Source organism: Anomaloglossus baeobatrachus, chromosome 5, assembly GCF_048569485.1.
Source record: "Anomaloglossus baeobatrachus isolate aAnoBae1 chromosome 5, aAnoBae1.hap1, whole genome shotgun sequence".
Lineage (NCBI taxonomy): Eukaryota > Metazoa > Chordata > Amphibia > Anura > Aromobatidae > Anomaloglossus > Anomaloglossus baeobatrachus.
This window is the reverse complement of record NC_134357.1, coordinates 571,877,485-571,903,828: the sequence shown is the minus strand read 5'-3', so window position 1 is coordinate 571,903,828 and position 26,344 is coordinate 571,877,485. Positions and strand designations below refer to the sequence as shown.

General features: G+C 45.4%; 2 protein-coding genes across 3 annotated transcripts in view; both read right to left on the bottom strand.

Moving 5' to 3' along the window:
- LOC142312385 (oocyte zinc finger protein XlCOF8.4-like) overlaps positions 1-25,708 on the bottom strand; it is a 52,976-nt gene extending 27,268 nt beyond the window's left edge. For both annotated transcript variants that reach the window (XM_075351326.1, XM_075351327.1), the window contains exons 1-2: positions 25,661-25,708; positions 4,632-4,750 (exon numbers count right to left, since the gene is read on the bottom strand). The gene's annotated coding sequence lies outside the window, so the exon portion shown is untranslated. The remainder of the gene's footprint in view (positions 1-4,631; positions 4,751-25,660) is intronic.
- Positions 1-26,344, bottom strand: part of LOC142312397 (uncharacterized) — a 161,981-nt gene that overhangs the window by 29,095 nt on the left and 106,542 nt on the right. The window contains 1 exon segment of the mRNA XM_075351340.1: positions 24,594-24,599. Within this exon segment, the coding sequence (XP_075207455.1) occupies positions 24,594-24,599 (6 nt within the window).

Sequence of the window (26,344 nt, the reverse complement as noted above, 5' to 3'; positions counted from 1 at the left end):
TTGAGCACTAGACTGGGCCAGCTGCTTTACAAGATCCTCCATGGTGACTGCTGAGTTAAACTGTAACTTTGCAGGCTTGATCATAAACATGTGGAAACTGGGTTGTTGCCCCTAGCAACCAGGCTGCAATGCCTGCAAGCTTCGTGGACCCGCCGATCCCATTTTTTTTCTTCTTTTCCAGGGAAGTACATCTTAGGCCATTGCCCTTAGCAACCAGGCTGCCATGCCCGCATTCTCCACCATAATGTGAGGTAGCGGCGTTGCTTGGGCAAAAACGTGAGGCAGCAGCATGTTCACACCAACAGTCTATTTATTGTTGCAGCATAAATAGATCCAATTTCCAACAATCAAAGTCTCTTCCGGATCACAGCTGGTGCATATAGACAAAACTTTGGTATAAAAAGTCTTGTTACCTTAGGACCCCGTTAACCGCAGGGGTCTTGTTAAGGTTCTCCTAGGCTCACACTCTTGGCCTGTGTTCACTCCACAAAGAGCCAGCTCAGCTCACACAGCATGTGGTAGCTTCATCAACCCTGGCTCTCAAATGAGACACACCCTGATGTGTTTTGCCAGATTTAAATGAAAATGCTGGACATGAGGATTGCTACAAAACCTGGACTGGGAGGAGGGATCTGTCTCCCTGTTACCCTTTGTGCTATACTCCCCGTAATAGCTATAGCAAACTCAGAGGGTTTCCAGACACATTCTGGGGGACACATAGCGGTCTTCAAATATTACCCCTGTCACTGCCTCACAATTTTATATCAATATATATATATATATATATATATATATATATATATATATATATATATATATATATATATATATATATATATATATATATATATATATATATATATATAGTCAGGGCCAGAAATATTTGGACAGTGACACAAGTTATGTTATTTTAGCTGTTTACAAAAACATGTTCAGAAATACAGTTATATATATAATATGGGCTGAAAGTGCACACTCCCAGCTGCAATATGAGAGTTTTCACATCCAAATCGGAGAAAGGGTTTAGGAATCATAGCTCTGTAATGCATAGCCTCCTCTTTTTAAAGGGACCAAAAGTAATTGGACAAGGGACTCTAAGGGATGCAATTAACTCTGAAGGCGTCTCCCTCGTTAACCTGTAATCAATGAAGTAGTTAAAAGGTCTGGGGTTGATTACAGGTGTGTGGTTTTGCATTTGGAAGCTGTTGCTGTGACCAGACAACATGCGGTCTAAGGAACTCTCAATTGAGGTGAAGCAGAACATCCTGAGGCTGAAAAAAAAGAAAAAATCCATCAGAGAGATAGCAGACATGCTTGGAGTAGCAAAATCAACAGTCGGGTACATTCTGAGAAAAAATGAATTGACTGGTGAGCTTGGGAACTCAAAAAGGCCTGAGCGTCCACGGATGACAACAGTGGTGGATGATCACCGCATACTTTCTTTGGTGAAGAAGAACCCGTTCACAACATCAACTGAAGTCCAGAACACTCTCAGTGAAGTAGGTGTATCTGTCTCTAAGTCAACAGTAAAGAGAAGACTCCATGAAAGTAAATACAAAGGGTTCACATCTAGATGCAAACCATTCATCAATTCCAAAAATAGACAGGCCAGAGTTAAATTTGCTGAAAAACACCTCATGAAGCCAGCTCAGTTCTGGAAAAGTATTCTATGGACAGATGAGACAAAGATCAACCTGTACCAGAATGATGGGAAGAAAAAAGTTTGGAGAAGAAAGGGAACGGCACATGATCCAAGGCACACCACATCCTCTGTAAAACATGGTGGAGGCAACGTGATGGCATGGGCATGCATGGCTTTCAATGGCACTGGGTCACTTGTGTTTATTGATGACATAACAGCAGACAAGAGTAGCCGGATGAATTCTGAAGTGTACCGGGATATACTTTCAGCCCAGATTCAGCCAAATGCCGCAAAGTTGATCGGACGGCGCTTCATAGTACAGATGGACAATGACCCCAAGCATACAGCCAAAGCTACCCAGAAGTTCATGAGTGCAAAAAAGTGGAACATTCTGCAATGGCCAAGTCAATCACCAGATCTTAACCCAATTGAGCATGCATTTCACTTGCTCAAATCCAGACTTAAGACGGAAAGACCCACAAACAAGCAAGACCTGAAGGCTGCGGCTGTAAAGGCCTGGCAAAGCATTAAGAAGGAGGAAACCCAGCGTTTGGTGATGTCCATGGGTTCCAGACTTAAGGCAGTGATTGCCTCCAAAGGATTCGCAACAAAATATTGAAAATAAAAATATTTTGTTTGGGTTTGGTTTATTTGTCCAATTACTTTTGACCTCCTAAAATGTGGAGTGTTTGTAAAGAAATGTGTACAATTCCTACAATTTCTATCAGATATTTTTGTTCAAACCTTCAAATTAAACGTTACAATCTGCACTTGAATTCTGTTGTAGAGGTTTCATTTCAAATCCAATGTGGTGGCATGCAGAGCCCAACTCGCGAAAATTGTGTCACTGTCCAAATATTTCTGGACATAACTGTAAAATATATATATATATATATATATATATATATATATATATATATATATATATATATATACACATACATACACACACTGCAGGGTCCAGGGGAGGTGGGGCAGCTCTGGAGCGCTGCTGGGGGCAGGTGAACGCTGCGGGCGGCAGTGTTAGATCTCCTGCTCCCGCTCATATAATATGCACAGCTGCTGTCCATCTCCGTGGTGCTGAAACCGCACCCCCTGTGTTAGATATGGCCCCCATGCTGCTGCTCATTCTAAAATAAAAAAGCTTTACTTACCTCCTCCAGCATTTCTCCCCGGTGTCCCTGCTTCCACTGTGATCAGGCACGCAGAGATGATCTCACTCTGCTGTACCGATCACATGACCGCCACCAAGGACCAGGAGGTGGAGGAACAGAAGCACGGAGGGAGACAGGAGGGAGATCAGCGCTGGAGGAGGTAAGGAAAGAGTGTTTTATTTTACTATGGGCAGCAGCATAGGGCGATCTCTAACACAGGGGGACTTGTTCAATCCATAGTGGGCCATAGGCAGCACAGGGGGACTTGTTCAATCCATAGTGGGCCATAGGCAGCACAGGGGAATGTATGCAATCCATAGGGGGCCATAGGCAGCACAGGGAACGTGTTCAATCCATACGGGGCCATAGGCAGCACAGGGGAACGTGTGCCATCACAAGGGGGCTATATTCAATATAAGGGGGCCATATCCAGATTAAGGGGGCTAATTTTAGGATGGGGGCTATGAGGGACATATACCCTATATGATTTGTTAGACGGACACTGGCATTATAAGATGGATCCCATTTAACAAAAAAAAAAAAAATTATCTTTTCCTTCACCAAATTTGGGGGTGCATCTTATATTCAGGTGCGTCTTATAAAGCGAAAAATACGGTATACATCACAGGGGAGGCTGGGGGCAAAGACATTACGGGGGGAATACATGTTAATGGAGGGGCATAGAGGTTACTGGGGGCATACAGTACTGAGGGCTCACACTGGTCTACACAGGGTCTATACAGTACTGGGGGCTCACACATCTGCAGGCACATACTGTACTGGGGATAAACACAGGTCTTCACAGGGGGGCATACAATACAGGGCGCTCACACAGGTCTGCACACGGGCCATGCAGTACTGGGGACTCACACAGGCCTGCAGGGGGCATACAGTACTGGGGGCTCACACAGGTCTGAAGGGGGGCATACAGTACTGGGGTCTCACAGGTTTGCAGGGGGGCATACAGTACTGGGGTCTCACACAGGTCTGCATGGGGGCATACAGTACTGGGGGCTCACACAAGTTTGCAAGGGGCCATACAGTACTGGGGGCTCACACAGGTCTCCAGGGGACATACAGTACGGGAGGCTCACACTGGTCTACAGGGGGCATACAGTACTGGGGTCTCACTCAGGTCAGCAGGGGGCATACAGAACTGGGGGCTCACACAGGTCTGCAGGGGGCCATACATTTACAGGGGGCTCACATACTTCTGTGGGACGCTGACTGCAGTGCTGTGGCTTGTCTCGTCTCTCTTCAGCTGTGGGACGAGAAGCTGACTCCGCCCACAGATTAACTTCCTCCTGCACGCTGCTGAGCTGCCACTGTGTGGGCTTAAAGAGCCGGCAGCCAGCAAAATGCGGCTAACAGCTGAGCACCGCGCGGTCCCTGGAAATCGGCCCGAGTGCTGCAGAATAGACGGAAAGTGTCCCCCCACCATCTCCCCCCGTCACGGGGTCTGTGGGCCGCAACAAGCAGCCTCAGGGGCCGCATGCGGCCCGCGTGTTTGAGACCTCTGCTCTACACACTGCTGAGCAGATTGTCGTTGAGTCTCCCAGTGTGTCCCACTCCCCCTCTATCTCTTACCCCAACTTCCCCATATACTGGCGCATGATCCGACCAAAGGAAGACATCCATCGAGCAGCCCGGGGATTTGTCTAGTAAGTCATGGGATATGAAAATGTGGTCCAGTCTGGTATAGCTGCTATGTACTGTTGAATGAAAGCTGTAGTCTCTGACTCCGGGATGTAAGACCCTCCAAAGGTCCACTAATCTAAGGGATGTCAGTTCTCTTTTTAATCTACGTAGTGCAGAGAAGGGGATTGCGGACCTACCAGAGGACGAATCCAGGGCTGGATCCAAGATGAGGTTGAAATCTCCTCCCAAGATGATATGGGTGCCACCCGCAAACTGCTAGCTTCTCCAAGATCTCCAGTCCAAACGTTACCTGGCCCTGATTGGGGAAATAGACATTAGCAATAGTGTAAGTGCTGTTCAAAAAAGATATTTTAAGAAATAGCCAGTGTCCCTCCGGCCCAATGAGCGTGTCGAGAATTAACGGTTGAAATGTTTTGTGGAAGGCAATGGATACCCCACATACCTTCCGGCTGGAGTGTGGGCTATGGCACCACGTCGGGAAATGTTTGGTTTTACATTTAGGTGTGTTAGAGGCTATGAAGTGTGTCTCTTTGAAGAGTGCTATTTTAACTCCCTTCCTGTGGACGTGATATAAAATCTGACTTCTCTTTTCAGGCTTATGCATATCTTTAGTATTGTAGGTACAAAAGTTTAAGTGCGGCATCACAGAAAGGGGCACGAGAGAGTGAAAAAAAAAAAAAAAAAAAAGAGAGAGAAAAGGTAGGGTAGCTAAAAAGGAGAAGAGGTAGGTAAATTGAGTAGGACAAGCAAGCCTACTGCTCCTATGTATTTAATAGACTATTGTCTAATGTGGCACTTTGACACATCCCTAAGAGAGGTACGGGGAAGCTTTTGGCACTTCAAGAGCTCCCCTGCATCTGCAACACATCCCCACATGTAATATGGGCTATACCCCGCACATGCGGTCCAGTGTTGGTCGGTAACTTTTTTCTCAGACCTTTAAACATTTGATACATATAAAGTATGAGACACAAGACATCCAACTTATAAAATGTAATCAAACCAGAGTTCAATATCAAATCAAAACTGGAAGAGAGGAGAGGGGGAGAGAACAATGGAAGGATAGAGATAGCATAAGACAAAGGGGCGAGATTAAGGTAGAGAGCTAGGTAAGGTTAAGATGATAGGGGGCGCAAAATGTATATAGAGATGTGAAAGAAAAGGACGTATAGAAAAAGAGAGGTAGGGAAAGGTTGGAGGGTTAAATGGTGAGGTGAAGGGGGTATGTGTAGGGGTATGGGTCGTGGCCAAGAGGTGAGGGGGGGCAAGTGAATTGGGGTGAGGTGCGTAGTATATACATTTGTGTAGGGAAGGGAGAGGTAATAAAGGGGGTATAGGGAAGTGGGGGAAATACAGAGCAAGGGGAAATATGGAGAGAAGGGGAAAAAGAGAAAGAGAAAATATAAGGGGGGGGGGGGAGGCAGAGAGGTATTGAGGGGTAAGGAGAGGTGGGAAGGGAAGGGAAAGAATGCTATAGTTACGCTCTATAAACTGATAAACAATCAAGAATAATCAACATGCGTCTCATCTCCGGGCTATTCCAGCAAATCTTCTCCATTTCTCCAGATGGTCAGCGACGATCAACGGTGTACATCTCGAGGGGATCCCCCAGCTCGCCTGTTCTGGACTTGTCACCATTGCTCTCTTAGTGGTAAAGGTGTGGGACCTCCCGGAGTCGGTCAGTCTGGCAGGCTGATCAATTCAAAAGTCCCTAAGAAGTTGGGAAGATCTCTCAGAGACCGGAACACTGCCAACTTCCCATTTTAATTTGCTATGAGTTGAAAAGGATATCCCCATCGATATGGGACATCATTATCCTTGAGGGACTGGAGTAGTGGTCTTAAAGCCTTGCGTAGTTGCAGTGTCCTCCGTGTCAGGTCTGGTAGAACAATCAGGGGTGTCTCTATGTATGTGCCCGCTCCTTTGTCTCTGCAGCTTTGTAATATGGCTTCCTTTTCTTTATAGAAGTAGATCCGACATATCACATCTCTTGGTCTAGCCAGGTCAGGTGATTTAGGGCCAAGGGCTTTTTATATACGGTCCAGTTCTATGCGTTGTTCTGGATCGCGTTGGAGGAGACTTATGAAACATTTTTGCGCCCAGTTTTCTAACTGTGATGGTTCCACCGCTTCAGTAAGGCCTCTGATACGTAGGTTATTACGTCGGTGACGGTTCTCGATGTCATCCAAGTGAGTCAGGATGTCTTGTATCTGTACAATATCTTCTGATAAAACTTGTTGATGCGATTCTATAATGAGAGAATATCTGTTCCTGTACCTCCTCTGTTGCTGCTACCCGCTGGTCAATTTGCTTGATCTCTGACTGTATGGAGGCCATATCTTGTTTGTGGGACTCCCTCAGTTTCCCCAATAGAGAATCCATTTCCTGCCTGGTTGGAGTTGATCTAATGTGTGCTTTCCAATCCCAGTCCTCCTCCTGCTCCTGTGTTTGGTCTGGTTTATTCTTTTCTCCCTTGTTTCTGCGGGAGGTATTAGCTGAATTGGGGGGGGGGGTCTCTGCTTTCTGGGTGATGGATGCTGCTATAGTGGTGTTGTGGGCTCCTCCCCGGGTGCAACAGATCTGTTCCCTGTGGCCGCGGTGGTCTGAGGTGCAAGGGAACTGAAGCCTTGTTCTGCCTGTAGCCCATCCATGGAGCGTTGCTGTGGCTGGTGTAAGGGATCCTCACTATCCCCCCTCTTGGAGCTCTGCTGGGCTGTATTAGAGCTGGAGTCTGACCTGTCCGTTCCCGTTTGTGAGTGCTGCGAGGTCGCTCCGCTGCAGGGCTGGTGAGCGCTCCCCTCCTACCTCAGTGTCTGCCGGCGCCATCTTAGAAACTGAGGTGGTGTCCAACGGCGCCGCTGTGGTCCCGAAAAAACGGGCTATGTCGGCTCCTTCTCCCTCCGGGGGTCTGCGTGCTCATCGCCCGATCCCTTCTGCAGACCATTCCACCAATCTAGGACCCGGTGAGTGCCTTGTATTCGGGGTCCTGCCGCAGGTTTGCTGGAGCTCCATCTTTCTAATTCTTATCCCACCATCGGATAGCTCCGTCGCATCTCCCCTATCTTTTTGTTTGTTTGTGCTTAGTAATGTGGAATGGCAGAAGGGGGGAGGTTACAGTGTGGAAGAAATTGTTTTGAAGGAAAAAGGTGTTTTAGAGACAATGAATTGTTATCTGCTGCTTGTGCATGGGGAAGGGTTTCTGAAAGTTTATATAGTGTCTATATAGAGAGAATTAAGTAGAAGGGGAAAGGAAAAAGAAAGACAGAGTTTCAAGTTATGTATATTACAAAAATGTACTCTGTGAGCTGCCACCACCATAAAGAGGCGATGGTGTGGTATGGGCCTGCTCTAGTTATGACCGAAAAAATCCAGATGAGAGTAAACTTTGTTGTGGATGTGGGGACTCTAGGCCGCAATACTGTGATAAACCATGTTCTGTTCCTGGTGGCAGCCATTTTTAGACAGGAGCATGTGTTTGTATTCACACCCAAGATGGTGGCCAGCGACAAAGATAGGAATGAGTGTGGGGGGGGGGGGGGGGGGGGATGTGTGAATTAACCGGAAGACTATGTGCTGTAGGAATGTTTGAACGACAGACTGGGTGAACTACTATATACTTAGACAGTAAAATAAGTGCTTTTTATAGATAATTAGACTAAGATCATGGACTTATATATGGTGGACGAAGCACATGGTGCCGAGGCATGGTTGAGAGAAAGACAGTTTCCCCTTCCCCGACATGCTGCTACAATCCCAACAAAGAAAAGGAAATCACATGCTGTGGGGGCCATTTTTCTATAGGAATCAGTGAAGCTGACAAAACTGCACCCACTGCGTAACACATGAAGTATTAGTAAAAGTTTAAAATACTAAAATTTTGAATACTGAATGATTGGGTAGTTGTGCTGGAGGTGGCTGTGGAAGATGGGTCCAGTGTGCATGTTGGATTGAGGTGAAGTAGGCAATTGGATGAAATGAGTATTTGCAGTGTAAGACTTAGGGATCAATATGTTAAAGTTCATTACAATATTAAATCTGAAAGATTAAGAAAGCATTAAGATAACAAAATTTAAATAACGTACCTTTGCGGTAGATGTCATGATAAATAAGTAAATAATACATATTCCAGTTATGAATGGGGAGAATAAATCCTCAGAGTTGCATGTTTTAGAAGAAAAAAAAAAAAACATCCAACGGAAGAAGGGAGATTTTACTTGTGTCCTGCAGCTGAAGAAGCTGTTTGCTTCTGGTTTAGGGGAGAGGAGCAACCATTTTTAAAAACAAAAAAAAAACAACAAAACTTGTGGAGCAGGATTTTTGTCTCACCTTGCAGTGGGATCTATTGTGGGCCAGCTGTGAAAGAGCAGGCCAAACATGTTTTTTTTTTCCCCACATTTAAAGGGAACCTGTCATCAGAAATTTGGCTTTCAGCCTAAATGTTTCCCCCTCTGCAGCTCGTGGGCTGCATTCTAGTAAGGTTTCTATACTTTTTGTGCCCCCTTTTAAACCAACCAAAATAAATACTTTATAAAACTGTACCTTTCGGTTTGAAAATCTTGTAAATTATCCATGGGGGCGGGCCGTGTGGCGTCCGTTGCTGTATCTTACGCCGTCCCCCATGCTCCAAATCATCCCTCAGAACGCCGCCCACTGCGCCCGAGGTCCCGTGCACACCGGGACGCCTGGTGACGTGGTCGCAGGCACGAGAGTATGGGCGGCGCTGTGATTGCATCGCAAGTGCCCGCCCATAATCTCGTGCCCGCCCTTTCCCCACTGCCTCCAGCGTTCTGCGCCGGCCCGACGTCACCTCCTTCCCATTGTATATTGGAGCATAGAAGTCTGTTAGTCAGATAATTTTCTATGGCAAATCAGCATTTTATGGTGATTAACAATATGGCCAGCATTTATTTGTTCTAGTTCTTTCTTTCTCCCTTCATGGACATAAATAAATTATAGTATATATGGACAAAATTATCACAGAGATGCCGACAATTTGCTGATAATATCCTCAATTTTACAAATATGTTGTGTTGCGTTAGTTACAATCTGTATTAATACTCTAATTTATTAATAATTATAATAATTTGGTTTAAGGTATGTGGATGATTTATGGTATCCTGTGTTTATGATATTTAATGTCTTGAATCAGGTTTTCTTTTTGTAGAAAGAAAGATTGTAATGCAGATTCCTTTGGTCCAAGTGAAGGTTAAAAAGCCATTGAAATGGTTTTCCATTATAAGGTTACACATAACGCGATATTTATGGTGATCCCGGTTAGGTACAATCTACACAATGTGACTTTTATGCCTAAATGTAGAGCTCTGGGGCCACACACTTTTTGAATCTAACTATGTTTTGGATAACAGATTAAAAAAAGAGGGGAAAGATGATGTGGAAAGTCACACCCATTTTTCAGTTTTTAATTTGTTCATCGATTGAATTTTTAAGTTTTTTTTTTATCTGTAACGGAGGATACATTAGAGATACATACAGTACAGACCAAAAGTTTGGACACACGTTCTCAAAGAGTTTTCTTTATTTTCATGACTCTGAAAATTGTAGATTCACATTGAAGGTATCAAAACTATGAATTAACACATGTGGAATGAAATACTTAAAAAAGTGTGAAACAACTGAAAATATGTCTTATATTCTAGGTTCTTCAAAGTAGCCACCTTTTGCTTTGATTACTGCTTTGCACACTCTTGGCATTCTCTTGATGAGCTTCAAGAGGTAGTCACTGGAAATGGTCTTCCTACAGTGTTGAAGGAGTTCCCAGAGATGCTTACCACTTGTTCGCCGTTTTGCCTTCACTCTGCGGTCCAGCTCACCCCAAACCATATTGATTGGGTTCAGGTCTGGTAACTGTAACAGGTCATCTGACGTAGCACCACATCACACTCCTTCTTAGTCAAATAGCCCTTACACAGCCTGGAGGTGTGTTTGGGGTCATTGTCCTGTTGAAAAATAAATGATGGTCCAACTAAATGCGCACCGGATGGAATAGCATGCCGCTGCAAGATGCTGTGGTAGCCATGCTGGTTCAGTATGCCTTCAATTTTGAATAAAACCCCAACAGTGTCAACAGCAAAGCACCTCCACACCATCACACCTCCTCCTCCATGCTTCACGGTGGGAACCAGGCATGTAGAGTCCATCTGTTCACCTTTTCTGTGTCGCAGAACATGACATGATTATATCGCAGATGAGCCCATTGCTAATGCAGATTTGGAGTTTTTCCGTAGATGGATCCAGATACCAAGATGCTGGTTGATTCTACACTGGATATGCTGAGGCTACGCAACATGAGGTAATAAAAATCGAACCACTCCCTCCTCTACCATCGGAATAGGAGAACGAGATGAAGATTTGCGATCACTGTGATTCATAGAGTGGAAAGGGGTAAGATAGTCAAATGTGGATATAGGCAGCAGATCTTTTCTAGTGAACGTGATAAACCTATAAAGAACATAGAGTGCTCATGAACCCAGACGGAGGCTCTCCTGTTATCAAAGGAGCCGGTGACTGATGGAGCCGGAGGAGATGCTCGCATAGGTGCAGACAACAAAGAAGCAGTGAACAGGCCTAGGAGTTGAGAGTCCTTTACCAATGCAGACCAGTACCATACCTTGGTGGCACCTGTCACGTCCGTGACACTTGTCACTCCTCGCATTCTTAAATCCCTACAGGAACAAGTGATTTTATATTATATATATTATATATATAATAGATAGATAGAGAGAGTTTTGTGCATGTTCTGTGAATTTCATTCAAGGCCTGCTCTGAAACATATCCAGTACAGATAACATTACTGCTGAAAAACTCATGATGGTGGTATGTAAAAAAAAAAAAAAAAATGGAGTTCCTAAAAAGTAGTAAAAGTACATATTCTATAGCAGAGGTGATTATAGAGATCTTACAGTGTCTGGGGATTAGCAGCTATTTTGAACAAGCTAGGAAACTGGCTACACTAGCGGTCCTCACCTGTGGATGCCCCTGATGAACCCATGTCTGCCATTGTGAAGAGGGGAAAAACATGGGTGTATGTTGTTTGTAATTTTAATGATTATAATAAAATTGTGCTTTAAAGGGTTTTTCTGGTTTAGCATAATTGATACCTATAATATATATTTATCCTTAGTTTCTGATGCAGCTTTCCACACTCCTCACCCTCCACAGAGCTGTGGGAATTTGGAAAGGCTGAATAAACATAAAAATTTAACGATCCACAAAATAATGGTGGACGCTTGAAAATCATAACAAATGCTTGTTTACCTTTTCCTTAATTAGATCTTTATAAAAGATATTTTTGGTTTAGCACCTACAACGTAATTATATTTCTCAAAGATACTTCAGATACAGTATGATATCCTGACTAGTGATGTAGGAGCCTTATACAACTGCCTATATAGTGTGTTAAACATGTGTATCCTCCAATTCCCGATCCTAAATCAGTGTCAGGGTATGTGCGCACGTTGCTTTTTACCTGCTTTTTTGCTGCTTTTTCTTCTGCGCTGTTTAATGCCAAAATGGATGTGTTCTTCTATTCAAGCAAAGTCTATGGGAATTTGGGTTTCTTGTTCACACTATGTTGTTCAAAATGCTGCCTTTTTGTGGCAGAACTTTGGTCAAAAACTCAGCTTTGCAGTGCAAAACCCAAATGGCAAAAACAATTGACATGTTGCTTCTTTGAAAAGATGAGTTTTTGACCAAAGTTCTGCCACAAAAAGGCAGCATTTTGAACAACATAGTGTGAACAAGAAACCCAAATTCCCATAGACTTTGCTTGAATAGAAGAACACATCCATTTTGGCATTAAACAGCGCAGAAGAAAAAGCAGCAAAAAAGCAGGTAAAAAGCAACGTGCGCACATACCCTAAGGCTGTGTGCACACGTTGCGTTTTTTACCGCGGAAACGCTGCGTTTAGAACCGCAGCGTTTCAGTGGCAAATTGCATGCGTTCAGCTTTCCCAGCAAAGTGTATGGGAAAGCTGAAAAATCAGTGCACATGCTGCGTTTCTAAACGCAGCGTTTTGGATGCCAAAAATCGGTGCGGAAAGAAAAGCAGCATGTCACTTCTTTTGTGCGTTGTGGCTGCGTTCTCTCCCCCATTGAATCAATGATGTGGGTCAGAACGCAGCTACACCGCAGTGAGCTGCTTTTTTGTTGCAGTCCGCGGCCTTTGTCGGCACAGAGAACGCAGGCATTTACCTGGAAGTGAGGTCAAGAGGTTTCCTGTTGACCTCACTTCCTGGCAAAGTCCAGGAAAGCCCCCAGTGTCTCCAAAGTGCCCGCCCCGACCCCGACCCCCCTCCCGAAAATCCAACATGGCCGCGCGCACAGTAGCGCACCGGCCGCCCCGCTCCTATGATTTCTGTCGCATGTGCAATAACACATGCGACAGAAAAATGCCCCCCAGGCCCTGCCCGGTCACCCCTTATTCCCCCGGTATTCCCCCTCACCTGTCCGGTCGCAGCGCTGATCCCCCGCGGCCCCCTCCTCCTTCACAGTGCACACTGGCCGGTCACATGTGCAGAGCAGCTGACAGCCAGCACTGTGTTCAGAGAGCTGTGCTGGCTGCTCGCACTCTGCAGCTGTGACCCGGGGAGAGTGGGTGCAGATTTTTGGCACCCACTCTCCTCAAATGGAGGGTCTGCCCTCCTAGAAAATGGGGGATACGTTCCCTGAACGTGCCCCCATATTCTAGAAGGTCCAGAGCCGACGTGGGACGTCCATATGGATTTCTGCGGACCCATTTTTTTTCAAATTTTGTGATTAAATTGGAGAACAAGGGAACGATTTGAGGAGTGTTTTTTCTACTAAAAATTTTTTTGTCATTTTTTTTTGCCTTTGTTAACTGTCAATTAGTTATGTCGGGTATCTGATAGATGCCGTGACATCACTAATTGCTGGGCTTGATGCCAGGTGACATTACACATCTGGTATCAACCCCATTTATTACCCCGTTTGCCAACGCACCAGGGCGCGGGATGAGTTGGGGCGAAGCGCCAGGATTGGCGCATCTAATGGATGCGCCACTTCTGGGGCGGCTGCGGCCTGCTATTTTTAGGCTGGGAAGAGTCCAATAACCATGGCTCTTCCCACCCTGAGAATACCAGACCCCAGCTGTCAGCTTCACCTTGGCTGGTGATCTAATTTGGGGGGACCCCACGTTATTTTTTTTTTAATTCTTTATTTATAAATAAAAAAAAAAAAGCCTGGGGAGCCCTCCAAATTGATCACCAGCCAAGATGAAGCTGCCAGCTGTGGTTTGCAGGCTACAGCTGTCTGCTTTACCCTGACTGGCTATCAAAAATAGGGGGGACCCCACGCCATTTTTTTTTTTTTTTTTTATTGGATAAATACTAAGCTAGGCACCCTTTAGTGCCACATGAAAGGTACTAAAGGTGCCAGCTTAGAATATGCAGGCGGGGGTGGGACGTTATATATATTTGACATCCATTCATCCATTGACGCTTTTTAGACTGTGTGCCCACAATCAGGGTTTGCAGCGTTATGGGCGCTGAGTGTTTTCCCTGCGTCCATAACGCTGCGTTGTGCAGTAGAAGCACAGTGGAAGGATTTTTGGAGATCCCATGCCCACTGTGCTTCTTTTCTCCGCAGCATAAACTGACCGGTGGCGCAGCTTCCCGAGCCTCAGCAGGTCAATTTATGCTGCGGAGACGAGAGTGCTCTCTGCAGGTAGCATAGAGCTCCACAGCAGCCTGAACCCAAATCGTGGGCATAAGCAGCTGCAGGTAGGCTGGCACTGTGGACTAGATGCAGTGTCGCTGGATCATGGCCACATAGCCTTAGGCCTCTTTCACACGTTAGTGATTCTGGTACATTTGTGCTTTTTTTTTAAACGTACCAGAATCACTGACATACGCAGACCCATTATAATGAATGGGTCTGCTCACACGTCAGTGATTTTTCACTGCACGTGTCTCCGTGCGGCGTACCCGCGTGTGCGTGATTGCCGCACGGAGACATGTCCATTTTTTTCTGGCATCACTGATGTTCCACGGACCACGCAGTGGTGTGGTCCGTGAAACACGTGCCAGAAAAAAAACGTGCTTTTAAAATAAAAATCATTTTAACTCACCCGGCGTCCAGCGATGTCCTCTGCAGCCCGTTCTCCCTGCTGCTTCTGAGCCGGCTCATTATTGTCGCGCATATTCATGATGCACGACACAGCCGACCCGGAAGCAGCTGCTGTGGGGGTCAGCGCCGGCCGGATGCTGCACCGCGGGAGCGATCAGCACCATGGAGAGCGGGAGCGGGCGCAGGTGAGTTAATCTCTAATTGCAATCACGGGCCACGGAGAACGGAGCCCGGATTGCACTTAGACAACCCATGTGTGCCGTGATTCACGGCACACGGAGGGACATGTGCGTGTTTTACACGCCAGTGAAAAACGTCACTGTTTTTCACTGACGTGTGAAACGGGCCTAAAAGTGAGAATATTGTTGCTACAGCAACATTTTGGGTGAAGTAGCTGTGGATTCAAAATGCTTAATATACTCCTGAATAAAATCCTTGAGGGGTGCAGATTCCAAAATGGGGTCACTTGTGGGGGTTTTCTGACGTATAGGTACCTAAGGGGCTTGGTGCGCGAAGTTTATTTCAACTTTTCCAAAATTCAAATGGTGCTCCTTCCATTCCAAGCCCTCCCATTTATCCAAACAGAATGTGGAGAAGGAAATGACATCACAGGTTTTTTTTTCCAAAGGTCTGTGTTCAACCAACTTTATTAACACTGACAAGTCTTAAAAAACGCACCTAAAAAAACGCATGAAAAACGCATGAAAAACGCATGAAAAACGCATGCGTTTTCGATGCCTTTTTCTCAAAAAGCATTGTTTACAATTCTCCCCTCTGCCAGAGGGTGCGTTTTTTTCCGCGCTGAAAAAAAAGCAACGTGTGCAGCCTAAGGACAAGTCAGAATGAGCCATGAGTCAAAATCAGATGGACCGATCCAGCTTTTCCCAACCACAGCAATTTCCATGAAGCTTGGGAGAAAACCCATATGGAGTCAACAGCTGCTGTAAAGAGTCCATCATACCAGTAGAATAAGGGTCACAACACACAGTGCTGGATTATCTCACATAGAACCTTATGGATAATTTCTAGATTGGGGGTGATACATGGGAAATAGCCATGATAAGGGAACAATGGGTACAAGAACATTACACAAAAAAGGGCTTATGGTGGGAAAAACATTATCTGACCTGAACCAACCAATTAGTTTAAGGGTTTAAGTGACTTTTTAAGGATAACATAAACTTGTAGGTAACTGGTATTGTCTTATTTGTTGGTATTTGAAGCCATAAAAGTGCTACTCTGTGTTACTGAAGGTAATTGGATCCATGTGTAAGGGAAACTTGTTAAAGGCCTCCTGGTGGTAGATTATGGACCCAAGACAAGAAGAGATCTATTAGTGTTGTGATACAATCAGGTGTATTCAGGTAGTAAAGTCTCGAAGACGCAGAAAGCACTCAGATGTTGACTGAGAATCAGTCTTTCAGAAACAGTAATGCTAAAAGCTGCAGCATAACGGTATTCTTACAATTGCCTTACTCTTTCTAATCGAATAATCTCAAAATCTGGGTGAGCTCTTCGTCATTAAATAGTCTCTTCTAAGGACTGGGACATTACCTATGCCACTGTGAACTGTGTGTGCGGGATGTGATCAGTAAGTTTGAAAAAAATATTATTGTTTGTTGTGTCTTTCCCTGCGTATGGAAAATGATTGAGAAAGGAGTAGAAACGTCAGTTCCCATTTTCCTAGCTCAGGAGGTTAGTTATTCTGTAGATATAGAAAAGCTGTGTACCCTTCAGTCTTTCACAGTCCCCAGCTAGGCAGTCAGAGTAGGGCGAGTACATCAGACTCTCTGATCAAAAGTCTGTACCAAGGGAGGCAAAGGCACAGCAGATAGAAAAATGAAAAGAGTTGTAGTTAAAGCATTAGAGCTGATGTTTTAGACGACCACGGTAGGGTTAGAAGGTTAATAAAGTATTTAGGGGGGGGGACTGTTGAAGAGAGCCATTAGATCAAATACTTAATTAACCTCTGGACAGAGCACTTTGAGAAGTGTGTTCAATGAAATTGATTCTCTATACATAAGCCAGCCAATCTTCGGAGGAACTCAAGATGGCCCTCGATGACATTATAGACCCGCCCATCAGCATCACCAAGATGGCCTCAGGTGACATAGACCCGACTACGATGACGCCCACCAATGAGCTCATGGACTAACACATTGTTAAACCCACTGACCAATGAACACATCCAGACATGCCCCTTTCCAAGGTTATATCAAGGCATGTTTCAGTTGAAATAAAGCAGTTCCGGGCTGACCTTGGTCGAGGAAAGATGAATATCCGACTGCGTGTCTGATCTCATTTTTCAAGCATGCACTCGATCCACACCAATTAGAATCAGGCAGTAGGCAACACGAGTGAACCCTGGTTAAGTGTACACCCTAACACAGGGACTCCAGTTATCTATACAGACTCCAGATACACGTTTCTGTGGGCACTACGAGGCTACAAAACAGTCAGTGGAGCACCCATAAAGAACTCTGAGAGCTATGATCAATGATTCATTAGCTTCACACGGGAAACTAAACTCAGAAGGAGCTAAAGGGAATCAACTACCAGATCAAGTAGCCAAACAAGCAGCCATTTGTGACATTCAAGAGGAAGCAGGATTCTATGTCATGACAAGACAGGAAAAGAAAGATGAACAGAATAAACAAGATGTCTGAGGAATACACCAATTCAAGGTCTTCCAAGACAAGGCTTTACCTGAAGAAAAAGTCAATGGAAAGAGAACGGTGCAAAGCAAGACACATATGGTATTTGGAGAAAAGGGAAGAAAGTCTGCCAACCAAGGAGACTGTATCATGCGGTATTACAGTGAGATTACCCAGCGAGGAAGACGCCAAACACTATTGATGACCACAGGTCTCAAAACCCCCAAAAAACAGGAAAAATAAGAAACTGACTTCAGCGCTGTTATAAAAAGTAACAAAAGACGACAACAGAAACATGAAAATGAAGGAGAACAAAATAATAGAGACCCTGCACCTACCTCCACCTGCAGAGCCGCACACTAGATATATAATACCCTGCACCTACCTCCACCTGCAGAGCCGCACACTAGATATATAATACCCTGCACCTACCTCCACCTGCAGAGCCGCACACTAGATATATAATACCCTGCACCTACCTCCACCTGCAGAGCCGCACACTAGATATATAATACCCTGCACCTACCTCCACCTGCAGAGCCGCACACTAGATATATAATACCCTGCACCTACCTCCACCTGCAGAGCCGCACACTAGATATATAATACCCTGCACCTACCTCCACCTGCAGAGCCGCACACTAGATATATAATACCCTGCACCTACCTCCACCTGCAGAGCCGCACACTAGATATATAATACCCTGCACCTACCTCCACCTGCAGAGCCGCACACTAGATATATAATACCCTGCACCTACCTCCACCTGCAGAGCCGCACACTAGATATATAATACCCTGCACCTACCTCCACCTGCAGAGCCGCACACTAGATATATAATAACCTGCACCTACCTCCACCTGCAGAGCCGCACACTAGATATATAATACCCTGCACCTACCTCCACCTGCAGAGCCGCACACTAGATATATAATACCCTGCACCTACCTCCACCTGCAGAGCCGCACACTAGATATATAATACCCTGCACCTACCTCCACCTGCAGAGCCGCACACTAGATATATAATACCCTGCACCTACCTCCACCTGCAGAGCCGCACACAGATATATAATACCCTGCACCTACCTCCACCTGCAGAGCCGCACACTAGATATATAATACCCTGCACCTACCTCCACCTGCAGAGCCGCACACTAGATATATAATACCCTGCACCTACCTCCACCTGCAGAGCCGCACACTAGATATATAATACCCTGCACCTACCTCCACCTGCAGAGCCGCACACTAGATATATAATACCCTGCACCTACCTCCACCTGCAGAGCCGCACACTAGATATATAATACCCTGCACCTACCTCCACCTGCAGAGCCGCACACTAGATATATAATACCCTGCACCTACCTCCACCTGCAGAGCCGCACACTAGATATATAATACCCTGCACCTACCTCCTCCTGCAGAGCCGCACACTAGATATATAATACCCTGCACCTACCTCCACCTGCAGAGCCGCACACTAGATATATAATACCCTGCACCTACCTCCACCTGCAGAGCCGCACACTAGATATATAATACCCTGCACCTACCTCCACCTGCAGAGCCGCACACTAGATATATAATACCCTGCACCTACCTCCTCCTGCAGAGCCGCACACTAGATATATAATACCCTGCACCTACCTCCACCTGCAGAGCCGCGCACTAGATATATAATACCCTGCACCTACCTCCACCTGCAGAGCCGCACACTAGATATATAATACCCTGCACCTACCTCCACCTGCAGAGCCGCACACTAGATATATAATACCCTGCACCTACCTCCACCTGCAGAGCCGCACACTAGATATATAATACCCTGCACCTACCTCCACCTGCAGAGCCGCACACTAGATATATAATACCCTGCACCTACCTCCACCTGCAGAGCCGCACACTAGATATATAATACCCTGCACCTACCTCCACCTGCAGAGCCGCACACTAGATATATAATACCCTGCACCTACCTCCTCCTGCAGAGCCGCACACTAGATATATAATACCCTGCACCTACCTCCACCTGCAGAGCCGCACACTAGATATATAATACCCTGCACCTACCTCCTCCTGCAGAGCCGCACACTAGATATATAATACCCTGCACCTACCTCCTCCTGCAGAGCCGCACACTAGATATATAATACCCTGCACCTACCTCCTCCTGCAGAGCCGCACACTAGATATATAATACCCTGCACCTACCTCCACCTGCAGAGCCGCACACTAGATATATAATACCCTGCACCTACCTCCACCTGCAGAGCCGCACACTAGATATATAATACCCTGCACCTACCTCCACCTGCAGAGCCGCACACTAGATATATAATACCCTGCACCTACCTCCACCTGCAGAGCCGCACACTAGATATATAATACCCTGCACCTACCTCCACCTGCAGAGCCGCACACTAGATATATAATACCCTGCACCTACCTCCACCTGCAGAGCCGCACACTAGATATATGGCTGCTCTGTGCTTCCAGGACCTGTGATGATGTCACATGGAGGGGAGGAGTCAGGGTCACATGATCAGCTCCTCAGTGTATGCAGGACTCTGCTGTGCTGGTTGTCATGGTGCTGGATGAGGGGAAGTTTATGTGTGGGGTCAGGAGGGATTTACAGTGTGGATGTAGCAGAGCCGAGTGTGTACGAGGTGTACGGAGCAGAGCCGAGTGTATACGGAGTAGAGCCGTGTGTACAACGTCTACGTGTGTATATGGAGTGGAACCATGTGTGCGAGGTATGCAGAGTTGGGCCGTGTAGGAACAGAGGAGGTTATCCTGTTGTGTGGTCATCTGATAGTACAAGGAGAGTCTCTGGGAGAATCTCCCTAAACCCGACCAGACCACCAATTTCCAGTTGTGGGAGATCCTCTTATGCCGGTTCCAGGCTGGTTGCCATTTCTCTCTAGTATATAAACCTACAGCTTCCCTTAAAGGGAGGGTCTCAATGAAAACAACAAACCAAAAAATATCCCAGTGGTCAAAAGCACCAATAAATGAGATGAGAGGAAGACCACTGGTAAAAAGAAGAGACCAAGGACAAGTACTTAGTGAAATACAAAATCCATTTTAATGAGGTGCACGTGACATAAGGACAGACAGTAGTGACGAATAGATCTAAAAATTGTCAGACACACAAAGTTGCACAGACACCACCAGCAGGTATAATGAGGCTGCTAGAAACAAGGGGTTATTGTCAGAAACCGGATAGCCAGACAAATAGGGAAAACATGTAATGGAGAGTAAACTAGTTATAGTCACCAGTGTGATTCTCTCCCTGTGTAACCGCTAAGGTAACATGTCACTTAAATGTACAGTTAAGGGAAATTACCATGAGACATGTTGGAAGGTGCTAGCAGACAGGCTGGTGGCGGTGGGCGGGGCCTCAACAAACCAAAAAAGATCCCAGTGGTCAAAAGCACCAATAAATGAGATGAGAGGAAGACCACTGGTAAAAAGAAGAGACAACAAACCAAAAAAGATCCCAGTGGTCAAAAGCAACAAACCAAAAAAGATCCCAGTGGTCAAAAGCACCACTAAATGAGATGAGAGGAAGACCACTGGTAAAAAGAAGAGACAGCAAAGCAAAAAAGATCCCAGTGGTTAAAAGCAACAAACCAAAAAAGATCCCAGTGGTCAAAAGCAACAAACCAAAAAAGATCCCAGTGGTCAAAAGCAACAAACCAAAAAAGATTCCAGTGGTCAAAAGCGGAGGTCTGTTGTCCTAATAACATTTTTTGTGATCTAATACTCCTGGTCCACCCTGGCCTTTCCTGATCCATTGTTATGTGGTCTATTTTTAACAACTACTAATATACACATATAAAAAAATTTTTCTTAGTGTTTCTGCCTTCTTTGATAATTCTTCCTATGGATTCGTCCTGGTTTTTAAATCTTTTTGCTGCCCGTTTGCAATTTTTGTAGAGCCATCTACCTATCTGGGTGCCTGTAACAGGCGTTACAGCTGCTCGTATGGCCCATCTGTCATTTTGGATGGGCCATTGTCAATATATTGGCCGTATCATTACCGCTGATTTGCGAGACTAATCGTGGCCATTTTGTTGTAGTCATACTACCTTGAGGCATAGGAGCACATGACTAAATTATACGCCCCTTCTATGACGTTCAGACCGCGGTCGCGATCAGGTGACCCGGAAGTGAGCTCACCGCTACACGCGGATGTGACGTCACACGCTACTCCTAATGAGCGGTTTATTTAAACCAGGCGGCAATGTACGATAGACGCGATCTGCCCAGGAAACTCCTGGATGTGATGGATGTAAGTTATACCCGCTTTGTTACACGGACCGTCTGCTTTTGTTATTATGCTCGGATCTTTGATTGACGTGGTTTATGTATATTTTTCAACAGTAACTTATGCCATATTGTGTAGGTCATTTGTGACCGGAATTTAGGATGTTTATGCTCCCCTGATGATATAAGAAACGCGTTGGGAGAATTATGCACAACGGCTGGACGCATGTTTGGAACCAGTGGGGATCCTGAGTCATCCAGATAAAGGACCAGGTTTTCTCTCTGTTATGGTGGTTACCAAGACTATCCAGTATCCAGTGCCTTTATAAGTAGGGAAAGGTGTATACGGCAGATTTGGTAAGACCGTTCCCTTTTTACTCTCTACCATTTGTTTCACTACCATCCAGTTATGGCAGGTGACTATGTGGCGGTATAATATGCAGCACTCACTCTATCAATAATGCTGCGGATTTTTCCGGTTATGTACAGTAACTGGTTACATGAATGATAAATTCCACATTATCTAACTGGCCAATTTCTGCCTCTGCAGGTGTTGAGTACATTGGCAGTTTTATTTTGATTTTTTAGGTCCTATATGGATTTTTACTAATAATTATATTAAAAGTTATATTTTAGGTCTTCTATTATTCACTGTGCTATTTCCTGACCATTATTGTGAATTGATACCCAGTAGCTAATTCATCAAAAGCAACAAACCAAAAAAGATTCCAGTGGTCAAAAGCAACAAACCAAAAAAGATCCCAGTGGCCAAAAGCACCAATAAATGAGATGAGAGGAAGACCACTGATAAAAAGAAGAGACAACAAAGCAAAAAAGATCCCAGTGGTTAAAAGCAACAAACCAAAAAAGATCCCAGTGGTCAAAAGCAAACCAATGGTTGCCATTTCTCTCTAGTCGGCATAGATGGAGGGCTGCCGGAAGCTGGACAATCTGGTATGATAATAATCATAGGGAGTTCAAAAGTCCCCAAAAACTTTGAGAGATGTCCTAAGGAACAAAAGATCACAGACTTCCCATTTTCCTGGCCAACAGCTGAAAGGGTTAACCTCATCTGTACAGTATACATTTTTCCCTAAGGATGCTCAGAAGCTGTTTCAGGGCTTTACATACCTGTAATGTTCTGTGTGCACGATCAGGGACGATGGAAAGAGGAGCTCCTTGGTAGGAGCCGGCTCCTTTCTCTGCAGCATCTCAGGATTGTTTCTATTTCTTTAGAAAAATGAATCCTACAGATGACATCCTTAGGGGGAGACAGGTCTGTCAGTTTGGGGCTCAGTCCATCTCTATATGATCTCGAGATTGTAGGAAGTCTCCACATAACTTCTGGGTCCATGATTCAAGTTGTGGCGTTTCCGCTGTCTCACTTAGTCCCCGAATACGTAGGTTATTGCACCTGTGTCTATTTTTAATGTCATCCAGATGGGTCAGGATGTGAGTTATCTGTAGAGAGTGTTACTGCAGGACCCGTTGGCGTACGTCTAAGTGATTATATATTTGCTCCTGAGTATTTTCAACATCTACTATAGGCAGCCCAACTTGCTGAATCTCCATCTTTGGGGCAGACATGTCCTGTTTGTGTGAATAGCAGAGTGTCCATGTCTTGCTTAGTCGGAATAGCCTTAATGTGAGCCCTCCAGTCCCAATCCTCCTCTGCTGGATGCAGGGGTGAGAGTCAAATTTTTAACAATAAGTTCTCTGTAAACCCCGCCCATTTGAAAACCACACTCATTATGTAACCACACCCATTTTGTTAGCCACACCCATTTTCACACACTTTCCTCAACCAAAAAATACAAGTAATTTAAAGTAAAATCTCCTTCCCCGCCTCTATCTTCACTCCACTGTCCGGTACCAGTTGTTCCAGTCACTGTCAGGCATATTGTATTACAAGGTTTTTCTACAATTTTTAAATATTATTACTAAAGGAGCCCTGCTAAAATTGGAACGGACGACCTTCCCCATACAGATCCCATCCCATGTGGCTGCTTTTCCAGTGCATATCCCATCCAATGTGGCTCCTTTCCCCTGCAGATCCCGTCCCATTATGGCCTCTTTCCCCTGCAGATCCCATCCCATTATGGCCTCTTTCCCCTGCAGATCCCATCCCATTATGGCCTCTTTCCCCTGCAGATCCCATCCCATTATGGCCTCTTTCCCCTGCAGATCCCATCCCATTATGGCCTCTTTCCCCTGCAGATCCCATCCCATTATGGCCTCTTTCCCCTGCAGATCCCATCCCATTATGGCCTCTTTCCCCTGCAGATCCCATCCCATTATGGCCTCTTTCCCCTGCAGATTCCATCCCATTATGGCCTCTTTCCCCTGCAGATCCCATCCCATTATGGCCTCTTTCCCCTGCAGATCCCATCCCATTATGGCCTCTTTCCCCTGCAGATCCCATCATGGTCTCTTTCCCCAGCATATTTCATCCCATGTGCCCCTTTTCCCCTGCAGATCCTGTCCCATATGGCTCCTTTCCCCATATACAGTCATATGAAAAAGTTTGGGCACCCCTATTAATGTTAACCTTTTTTTCTTTATAACAATTTGGGTTTTTGCAACAGCTATTTCAGTTTCATATATCTAATAACTGATGGGCTGAGTAATATTTCTGGATTGAAATGAGATTTATTGTACTAACAGAAAATGTGCAATCCGCATTTAAACTAAATTTGACCGGTGCAAAAGTATGGGCACCCTTATCAATTTCTTGATTTGAACACTCCTAACTACTTTTTGCTGACTTAATAAACCACTAAATTGGTTTTGTAACCTCACTGAGCTTTGCACTTTATAGGCAGGTGTATCCAATAAGGTGGCCACTTGCAAGTTGTTCTCCTATTTGAATCTCCTATGAAGAGTGGCATCATGGGCTCCTCAAAACAACTCTCAAATGCTGGCACCGGGAATCTTGTTAAAGTTGAGGGTCGCATGGATTCAACTCAGTATCAGCAGATTCTTGACAATAATGTGCAAGAATCAGTGACGAAGTTGAAGTTACGCAGGGGATGGATATTTCAGCAAGACAATGATCCAAAACACTGCTCCAAACCTACTCAGGCATTCATGCAGAGGAACAATTACAATGTTCTGGAATTGCCATCTCAGTCCCCAGACCTGAATATCATTGAACATCTGTGGGATGATTTGAAGCGTGCTGTCCATGCTCGGTGACCATCAAACTTAACTGAACTGGAATTGTTTTGTAAACAGGAATGGTCAAATATACCTTCATCCAGGATCCAGGAACTCATTAAAAGCTACAGGAAGCGACTAGAGGCTGTGATTTTTGCAAAAGGAGGATCTACAAAATATTAATGTCACTTTTATGTTGAGGTGCCCATACTTTTGCACCGGTCAAATTTTGTTCAAATGCGGATTGCACATTTTCTGTTAGTACAATAAACCTCATTTCAATCCAGAAATATTACTCAGTCCATCAGTTATTAGATATATGAAACTGAAATAGCTGTTGCAAAAACCCAAATTGTTATAAAGAAAAAAGGTTAACATTAATAGGGGTGCCCAAACTTTTTCATATGACTGTAGTTCCCATCTTATGTGGCCTCCTCTCCCCATATAGTTCCCATCTATGCAGGCTCCTCTTCCCTGTACAGATATATGTATCTGTGTTAGACATGGATGATGATATGCGGATATCGGGGACCTCCTCCGCACCGCTGCTATTACCTTCATACTTATATAACTGCGCATTACATGTAATTATTCAGTGTCACTTACCTCACACAGCGGCTTCATTCCATCATTACTGCCCCTGAGGAGGAAATAACCCGAAATGTGCGGGAAACTACAAAATCTCACAAAGTAGAGCGGCTACAAAAAAATGGCCGATAGATTCTGACCCAGAGGACGGAATAGACCGAAATCAGCCCCAATACGGGCGGAACCAGACATAATGAGGAAGGCAAGGTACAAACCTCCGATACATCCAGGACCGGACGACAGAGGCCAGAAGAGAAGGAGGGGGCCGAGCAGGGGGGATTCAGGGGAAAGGGTGGGAGGAATCAGGGGGGGAGAGCAGGGGGGGGGATTCAGGTAGGAAGAGAGGGGGGAATTAAGGGGGGAGAGCAGGGGGAATTAAGGAGAGAGGGTGAAACGGGAAAAGAGAATAATGGAGTCTCTGCACCTACCTCCACCTGCAGAGCAGCACACTAGATATATGGCTGCTCTGTGCTTCCAGGACCTGTGATGATGTCACATGGAGGGGAGGAGTCAGGGGTCACATGATCAGCTCCTCAGTGTATGCAGTAGTGATGGGAAATCTAGTTCATTTTGGTGATTAGTTCATTTAGTTCAGTATTTCTCTGACCCTATCCTGTGAGGAGCTGACAGGAAATGCATCATGTGACCTGTGAACTAAATGTATTGAGAATGAATCAACGACGGCCTAGTTCAGTCTGATGCATCTCCCTGAGCCCAGCAGCGCCCCCTGTGGTAGTGTAGAGTACTGACCCATAATGAATGTGTATGAGGAGCCCAGCAGCGCCCCCTGTGGTAGTGTAGAGTACTGACTCATAATGAATGTGTATGATGGAGCCCAGCAGCGCCCCCTGTGGTAGTGTAGAGTACTGACCCATAATGAATGTGTATGAGGGAGCCCAGCAGCGCCCCCTGTGGTAGTGTAGAGTACTGACCCATAATGAATGTGTATGAGGGAGCCCAGCAGCGCCCCCTGTGGTAGTGTAGATTACTGACTCATAATGAATGTGTATGAGGGAGCCCAGCAGCGCCCCCTGTGGTAGTGTAGAGTACTGACTCATAATGAATGTGTATGAGGGAGCCCAGCAGCGCCCCCTGTGGTAGTGTAGAGTACT